The 9,425-nt window shown below is 42.0% G+C and overlaps 1 protein-coding gene across 1 annotated transcript; it reads right to left on the reverse strand.

Annotated features, from left to right (window-relative positions):
* Positions 1–2,719: 2,719 nt before the first annotated feature.
* On the reverse strand, positions 2,720–4,411 carry LOC119485597 (G0/G1 switch protein 2-like). Its single transcript, XM_037765291.1, has 2 exons — positions 4,284–4,411; positions 2,720–3,862 (listed from the first exon to the last, which is right to left on the reverse strand). Exon 2 carries the CDS (start codon positions 3,817–3,819, stop codon positions 3,463–3,465), a length of 357 nt encoding a protein of 118 aa, XP_037621219.1. The 5' UTR covers positions 3,820–3,862; positions 4,284–4,411; the 3' UTR covers positions 2,720–3,462.
* Positions 4,412–9,425: the final 5,014 nt, after the last annotated feature.

Genomic DNA, 9,425 nt, shown 5'->3' on the forward strand with positions numbered 1-9,425 from the left:
CAACAGGGTACAAATCTTGTCTAAGGAGTCATTTTTTACCCAGCAGTTATAAAATCATTTTCATACTACAGAAACCATAAAAAACACACCACACACACATACACACACACAAGAAATTTAGATTACGTGTGCTACTGATTGAACTCAGGAAAAACGAAAACTTTCTCGCGAATGTGCAGCATCTCCCCTCCACGACCCCACACCTGACTGAAGTTCACAGAGATCCTAAGTGATCTCCTCTATACGCACATCCTACACGGGCTAGAGATCATCCCCGGGCCAACATGCGCGCTGACTTGCAGCGGAAGGTGCTTGGTTTCCTGTCTCTGGCCAGATGGTGGCAGATCTTTCAGGTCGGCGACCTCGCTGACAAGATGAGACACACCATCATGGGCACTAAGCCCAGGGCCAAGAAACCTTGGGCAATCGCTGCACCGCCTGCCCCGGTATCCGTGACGAAGAGTCGTGATGACTCTGCACGGCGAGCGCGGAACGAACAAAACAAAATCTGCGTCGAGGTGTTCATGGAGAGGCTGGTTGCGCGGATCTTCAAGAAGGCGAAGGTTACCTGGACCGTTTCAAACGTCCAGGATATCATCCAGCGCCTTTTCGAACAGACGTGGGCCGAAGTCGAGGGTCTCAATTTCGATTCCAGCCCGGAAACATTGGAAAACCTCGAAAAGACCATTTGCTGGGACCTGATTAAGACGTGGGGCAATGCAATGTGGGTGCTGGTGTCCTTGAAAGGGGATCAACCGACGCTCGGAGACCGTATCGCCTCCGCCGTCAAAGGTCATCTGATGGCACCACCGAGACAGAGGTCCTGCATGTGCAGGTTCTTCTCTTCTATGGTCGCCGTCATGACGAGGTGTTAAGGTGGTTTATGGGTTTTCTCCGGGGGCTCCGGTTTATCCCACATATATAAAAAACGTCTTGAATGTGTCATTCATCTTGAAGGAAAAATGTACGTTTCCCTTCAGAATGAATGCGAGGGCTTGAGCTCTCAGCGCCACCTCAGTAGTCGGTGTTGTCTACTGTTGTCGTACGCACAGGTTCGATCTGGATGATCCAGTTCTACCAAGATTCAGTGCAGAATAATGAACATCTAATTAAATTAAATAAATAATAATATAAATAAATAATATGAATTAATTTCTGCTCATTTCTCTCATCATTTGCTGTAAATATTCAACTCAGACTGAAGTTCTGCTGATTCAGTGAATTTGTATAAAGTACAAAAATAAAGTACAAAGAAAAGTGTGTTTTGCAACGGTATTTTTTCTTATTAAAACTACTTGCATCAGCCTTAAAGTTACAGTCATAACCCAGAATAGTGAGTTAGGGTTAGGGGTGTACAGCTAACATGCGTTTACGATACTCATTTTGCTTAATTTTTACACAACCAATCAACTTTCTGGAGCTCCCAGTTGCTCCAATATTATCGCTTTATTGTTATAAAGTCACTCTCAACTGTAATCGATCAAATAGATGTTGAAATGTTGCACTGACAAAATAAAAGGTTTGAACCGCTGGTGGCCCTATAGAGAAAGATTCAGGGTACCAGAGTCAGTAAGATTCATCCTCTGGGCACAAGATCCATCCAACCAGCTGTTGACCAACTGAGACCGACACTGACATCCATCAAGCTACATCCATAGCATGGCGAAAAAAGCAAAACATATATACAGTATGTATATATATATATATGTACATATACATATATATATATGTATATGTACATATATATATATATGTACATATACATATATATATAAACTATAAACAACTATAAATGTATATGTTTTTGCAAAAAGAACAAGAATGCATCTTTAATGTTCAGTTAAGGGGAGACATCCGAGGTCAGGGGTCAGCAACCTTTACTATCAAAAGAGCCATTTTAGGCCAAGAAATAAATTAAATAAAAAATCTGTCTGGAGCCACAAAACATTTGAGCATTGTGATGAAGGTAACACAGTTTATAGTCTAAGTATATAGTATATAAGTCTAATGCAGTGAGGGCCAAAGAACAGATGTTCTACGGAGTATTAGGGCCACATTGAGGGAAAAAACATCTGAGATTTCTAGAATAAAGTCTGTATGTAAATATATAAACATAAGATTTAATTGAATATATCGGCCCCATTGTCACCGAGTGTGCATGTGTACGCACGTGTGTGTACGTGCATGTTTGTGTGTGTGTGTATGTGTGTGCGCGCAGGAACACAAATCTGGAAATGTTATCATCTTATCTGGTTCTATGTCGATCAGCTAGAGGTCACGGTTTAATATCATATCACTGCTTTGAAGGATGTGCTGATTCACAGACAGTCACATACAACTGTATGGGGGGCGGGGTGACAGTCAGTTTAGGTCAACTGTGCTCAGAGGTTTAAGGGTCATCCATTTCAGCCCTCACGTAGGCCATCACTCAATCTATTCTTAGACCAAAGAGTATCATGTTGACTCTGGGTTATCACTGGCCTCCCACTCGTGTGTGTGCACGTGTCAGCCAGTTTCGTCCCATTGTTGCTGTGCTATCTCAGTGAACCTTGCTGTTGGGTCTGTCGGTGACTAAGGCGGACCGTGCTGTGACCCTACAAAACCTGCAGTCAGCCACAGAAACAGCTTATTTTTTCATGCATAAATCCATCTGTGCTTAATCTGGACATATCGGCCAATAAAATGTGCAGTAAACATTTGAGGGAGTCAAACCAGAGAGAAAGTTATAAATAAAATGAACTTTATTGGTATGAAAAAGATTGTATTATTTACAGTATTTACACATAGCATCATTACAACAAACAGTCCTCTCATTGAACACAGTAAGTGGGTGGATTGGTTGGATCAGATGCATCCACCAGACAACAGGTGGTGCTACATGGCAGTTTACCGCAGCCAGGCAGGCAGACTCTCAACACCCTGCTGTCATCATAACCGCCTTCAATCTCCTCAAATCCTAACTTTTGATCGTAAAATATGAACAAAATGGACCTTGTAGAAAGCACTTTTGTCCGTCTGCTGTTCTCCTTTTCCTTTCAGAAACCAAACTTTTTGTTCCAGCAGCAAAAATTCCTACGTTTGCTGGGGACCCAGGGGATCCAATCGGAGGATCCCTGAGGAACCACAAAACCATTGGTTTAACTGAGTTAATGTACACTTCCTTTATACCGCATACTGCATTACTGACATGATTTCCACGACCTCAGGATGGTAGGTGGGCCTGTCAAAAAGTCTCAGCTCTTCCATGTAGGCTGCCACTGGGGCCTTCGGGATCTTTCATGTGTGTCCAACGCATAAAGGCATACTTTGACACATCGTTAATAAGCAGCACAGAATGGCAGGCAGCTCACACTTCTGTCTATAAAGCTTTTGATTATGTACGTGTTGCACAATTCAGTGGTGTGGCAGGAGCAGTTCACTAATAAATATCTCAAGTCACTCGGGGGCTGACCCCTTTTGGCTTTAGGAAGCGTGCAGCCGGTTGGCCATGCTCCGTTGGCTGAGTCTATGGGTCTTGTGGAGGTTCATGCTCTGTATAGTGGCCCCATGTTCATGAGCCAGCTCCTCCTCCTCCTCCTGGCCCACATCGCGTTGTATCTCAGCCTCAACAGTTCTCTGTGCCCGGACCAACGCGAAATCCATCTCAGCGTCCATGGGTTCACCAGAGGAGAAAGGGTGACACACGGTCTCAACAAAGCCAATGACCGTCCCCAACACGGCAAACACCGAACCCACCAGGTAGACCTTCAGCAAACCACGGCTGGGTTTCTGACTCAGCATCTCTTTGGCGAAGGGGATCAACTCCTGCATGCTTTCCATTTCCAATGATTGAGATGCAACAGCGGGCTGTAGGTGTGTAGACCTGTTAAAAAATGGACAACATTAGATGGTGTCAGATGTGCAGATATACCAATTGTCTTTTACATAATCCCTGTGAATGCAATACCTTTGGCTATTTAAATTGTTGGACTAAAAAAGCAATCTAAGACATAATTTTGGGTTCTGGGAACGCTGCAGCCATTAGACCAGGTCACATATCAACTGAGATTTGCAGCAACATTAGAAACTGACCTGTCATGGATTTACACATGATATAAAATATGACACGTAATACATTTAAATTTAACCTACAGTTTAGTCAAAAACAAATAAAAATAAAAATTCAACACAAGGTAGGCTATATGCAACTGCTGTCTTTTTGAAAATACTCAAATGTGACAGCAGTCTAATATCCCATTACTGCATATAGGCTACACTTTTCTAAAGAAAACAGAATAACTTACGGTGATGTAGTTTGTTCTGTGTTCCAGTCACAGGTTGATCTTACTCATGAGTTCCAGTTTGTGGGCGAGAACACACCTTTACTGGATACTGTGGTCATTTATAGCCCCACTGTCCCCGCCCACGCAGGGACAGCTGCTGAATATTCAGGAAGCATGGAGGATAGGCTCTGGAAATCAAAACAAAACTTTGAGCCAGAAACTTTGTCCCAGTTGTTTGTAGGCTTATTACACAGCGAACACTGTCACTAATATTCTCACTAGTATGACCATTAGAGCATCTGTAGTGTTCAATAGTGTGTTTATAGTGACTGCAATGTACTTTGAATTCAATTTAAAAGTGTCACAGTAGCATTTTTTTAAATGTACAGTTGATGTGTTTATTGTGTGTGTATTGTAGCCTGATAACTTGTGGTGAGGTCATACCAGTACTATAACATATACAGCATCATACCAAAATGTTAGGAATTGTTAAGAAATCACAAGCAAATGAAAAAAACATTTCTACCACTTGGAAAACATATCACAAAATGTTGCAAAATGGCACTTAAAAACTATGATGATGGGTATAGCCAATAGCTCCAATAATATTGGCATCCCACAGCGTAAAGTGTGTGTGTGTGTGTGTGTGTGTGTGAGGGGGGGGGGGGGGGGGGTAGTTAAAGGCAGAGAGAGAAGGAGAGTCTGTCTGTCAGCAACAAACATCTTTTACATCATTTATCCTCATTTCCATTCAGTCACATGACGCTGATAATTCCTGAACATCGGGTTTGATATGAGTTACATCATTTACATTTTCCCTGAAACATTCAGCCTATTACATAATTTCCAGTGTTCAAAAGACACAACAATACTATTCTGGGTTATTAAATAATGAATTCACAATCAGAATATCAATAAATACAGTCGCAAATAATGAATAACTAGTATAAAGGCATTGATCCAGTAGAGATGGTTCCTGTGTCTCTAAGCAGGACTCAGTCCACAGTAGAAATACAGACTGCAGCTGTTATTCATGTGCAGGTGTTTGTTCAACAGGTAACAGGCTACAGAGAGGAAAGATTGCTGCTCTGCCACTGATAATAACTGTGTGTCTTTATTAGTATTAGATCAGTTCAGACACAAACAGCTGTTAAAGCCGACTGACAGCTGATCCAGCTGTGATCAGGAAGTTTCAGAGGAAAGGACGTCTCATTTCTCTTAAAACATATTTCCTCGTTTCCTCTCTCCTCGCATGGTTTCCTTGCGTCTCTCCATGCTTCCCTGGTGGGAGGGACTAAGACGAAAGACGCAAGTGAGGGAAACGTTGATGCAATTAAGAGAATTGGGATGTACCCCTTGTGTGAATTTACCGTAATGTGCAACCTCTGGTTCCCATCTCAGGCTAATACTGTTATATATTTCCATACTATACTACTACTCAGAGAAGTGTTCCGAGAACTAAAACTAAGACACTGACTCGTACTCCACTAAATATGTTTCAAGGACTACTACAAGCAATGGCACAGGAAGGAAATTACAAAAAGGTCTCACTATTCAGTCAAAGGTTTCTATCAAAAGACCAAAAAAAGAAAATAGAACAGGAACGAACATGTGTTGTTCCTCAGTTGTTTGTTGTCACAGGTTGGTGCAGTCCGAGAGTAGGTAGGCTAAAAGCCACATAGGTGACCGGGGAGTCCATGTGAATCTTCCACATCAACAGTCACCAAATCAGGGGAAAGGTTGTGTAAACCCCGTTACCCTGCTGCTGCTGTGAACTGTGGTCTCAGTGGAACCACACAGGGTCAACCACACGTACCACACACACTCAGGATGGTGACTAACACGGAGCAGCACAGGACGTGCAGAGATGTGACGGCACGTAGACGAGATGACAGTACATAATTACATCAACTTCACATTGGTCTTAAAAAACTGTTACTTGTTAATAAAATAATTAAAAAGTAACACAAACTTTGAAAAATGGAATATATAATAAAATATAATATAATAAAAAAATGTAATTGACTTGAAAAAAGGTCTTTTAAACTTAAAGCTGCAGTAGGCAGTATATTTTTGGCATCATTGGACAAAAATTCCATAATAACCTTTCAGCATATTGTAATAAAAGTGTTCTGAGAGAAAACTAGACTTCTGCTCCTCCTCATGGCTCTGTTTTCAGGCTTTAGAAAATCTAGCTCCTGATGGGAAACTTTGACCAATCACAGGTCATTTCATTGAGAGAGAGCGTTCCTATTGGCTGTGCTAATATTGATTTATATTTGATCAACGCTGCGCAGTTTGACCGTTTGGTCAGAGTTCGCGAGTGATTGACAGCCGGCTCTCATAGACGTCAGCTGGACAGCAGACCTCAGATCAGCTCTTACTGCTTGTTTTCTTCCGGTCTGTGAAATCTTGCAGATGCCGTTAGGAGCACCAGAGGACACAGAGGAACATGATATTTTTCAGGTTACCTGTTTCATGTACTACTGTCAGGATATAGCAACCGTTTTATAAAAATAACTTTTTTTAATCATATTTGCTCCAATCTGGCCTACTTCAGCTCTAATAACTAAACCTTTCTAAATATTTTCTGGACCTGGCCTTCTAGTTTTAGTAGGCCGATCAAATTCCTCTATCCGTGCTGGCTCACTGGGATGGCTGACTGGCACACCTAAATAAAACGGAACCATCATTTTAATCATCAGTATTAGTCACACCTGTGCCTATGACAAATCAATGTAGTGACTGATGATCTAACTTCTTTCATGCTTATGGCCCTCACCAGAACTTTTGGCTTACAACATATATATATAAATATATATATATATATATATATATTTATAAAAGAACATTGCAGCAGCTATAAATATATATATTTCTTTTTTATTTTACAAAAGAAGAAACTTATCAAAGTCCTTTCCTAAGTTTTATACCTTCCAATGAAAACATTTGACATTTCTTTTTAATTCAGGATTAGGCAATAGTTGATTTTCATTTGTATCTAAAAAGTTTTAAAAAATCAACTAACAGTAAGGTGACACAACATAAGATACAGAGAGATGCAAAACATGATGGAACAGAGGACGTGTGTTACAAACATATGGGTCATAACTGAGCATACAGGGAGTGTCAGTGTGACGACACAGCCGAACCGTCAATATGAAGCATAGTAACAGGGCTCAGCTCTATTCACAGCAGACAGTAGAAACCTTGCTTCCTTTATCAGTGACAAACGGAGCACAGCAGGAAAAAAAAAGATTTCTAAAAACTCTCCCTTCAATTGCAGTTATTTTTCACCTGGAACTTTTCATTCAGCTCATCAGAGTAATAATAATCAGAATAAAAGCAAGTAACAATGCCTCATGTAAACAGTTTGATCAGAATAAAGTTGCCAATCCCAAATGAAAATGTAGCCTATTCCTTTCTCTTCTCTGTTGTTGGTCATTTACAAGCAGCGCACCTTTCATGGGGAAACATAAGGGCTTATTTACTATATTCATTGACATAAACAGAATGCTTGTCCTAAAACTGTTACTTCAGTAAATAACTGTATTGTGCTGTATAACTGCTATAATATCCGTCAGTTCACAAGGACGTTAAAGGTTCTCTGAGCATTAATTTGAGCAACTATTTGCTATGTCAAGATATAGAGGAGTAGTGTCTACCTGAGCAGAGAATGAAGTCACTTTGTGTGTATTGTAATTCAAGCTTCTCTGTGCTTGGTTTATGTAGCCAGTCCGGCCGCACGTGCATGTTAGTGATGTGAGTGCATGTGAGTCTCGCTCTGTTGTACCCCACTGGCTAGCTAATCTCTGCCGCTCTGCACTGCACTCATACAAAGGTTACCGCTGATAACGTCGTCCCGACAGACGAGGTCGTCCCGGGTTAACTTGTAATTTATAACTGCTGTTGTTTGCACTGTTTGCGCTGTTAGCACCTCTAGCTGCCAGCCACCGGCTCAGCCATCGCCATGTTGAGAGCTGTGTGGAAGCAATAGATATGCTTGGGATTTTGAATTAAGCACCTTTAAGCATACATTGTACCCTTTTTTTCCAATGAAGATAATATTATGAAATATTTACAATTTACAATTTACAATTGGAGTACCAGGCGCCTTTCATTGGCCAAGAGTAGTGGGCGGGAGTGAGTTTAGACCTGGATGAAGGAATTCAGGTAGGAGGGAGGGAGTGTAGACCTGGATGAGGGAGTTCAGGTAGGACGGAGGGAGTGTAGACCTGGATGAGGGAGTTCAGGTAGGACGGAGGGAGTGTAGACCTGGATGGGGGAGTTCAGGTAGGGGGGAGGGAGTGTAGACCTGGATGGGGGAGTTCAGGTAGGAGGGAGGGAGTGTAGACCTGGATGGGGGAGTTCAGGTAGGAGGGAGGTAGTGTAGACCTGGATGAGGGAGTTCAGGTAGGAGGGAGGGAGTGTAGACCTGGATGAGGGAGTTCAGGTAGGCGGCAGCTGATTTTGTTGCTGTTTTGTAAGCGATCAACAGGGTTTTGAATTTGATGCGAGCGGCAACTGGGAGCCAGAGGAGGGATATGAACAGCGGAGTGATGTGTGCTGTTTTGAGTTGGTTGGAGACCAGTTGCGCTGCTGCGTTCTGGATCATCTGCAGAGGTTTGAATGTGCATGCAGGGAGGCCTGCCAGTAGGGAGTTGCAGTAGTCAATGCGTGATATTACAAAAGCCTGTACCAGGAGTTGAGTTCCATGCTCTGACAGGTACTGTAGGGTCTGATCTTCCTGATGTTGTACAGGGCAAATCGACACAGCGGAGAAATTGAGGCCTCGTGAAACCTTAAAGTATATTTGTGTAAATGATACTGAGATTTGGTAATGGTTTATTTCAACCAATTACTCTTTTTATATTTTGAACTCCCTCTTTCCTCTCAAAAATAGAGCAACCTCCTTTGCCTCTATGGACCAGCCTCCACTGACGCAGATGTATTTACAGGCACATGTTCAAGCATACACAAGTTCTGTTAAAAGGTGTTCTGTGATTGTAATTGTGTTTAAACCATCCCCACTGTCTTGGGTGTTTCTCCCTTATTTGCTCTGCAGTGATGTTTATCACCTTGTGATAACAATAACTTCAATAAAGCAGCATTGGATGTGTAACCATGGGCCAGAGTTGACAGAGAGGAAACACCAGGCTGTTA

The sequence above is a fragment of the Sebastes umbrosus genome, chromosome 1 (assembly GCF_015220745.1).
Source record: "Sebastes umbrosus isolate fSebUmb1 chromosome 1, fSebUmb1.pri, whole genome shotgun sequence".
NCBI classification, from domain to species: domain Eukaryota; kingdom Metazoa; phylum Chordata; class Actinopteri; order Perciformes; family Sebastidae; genus Sebastes; species Sebastes umbrosus.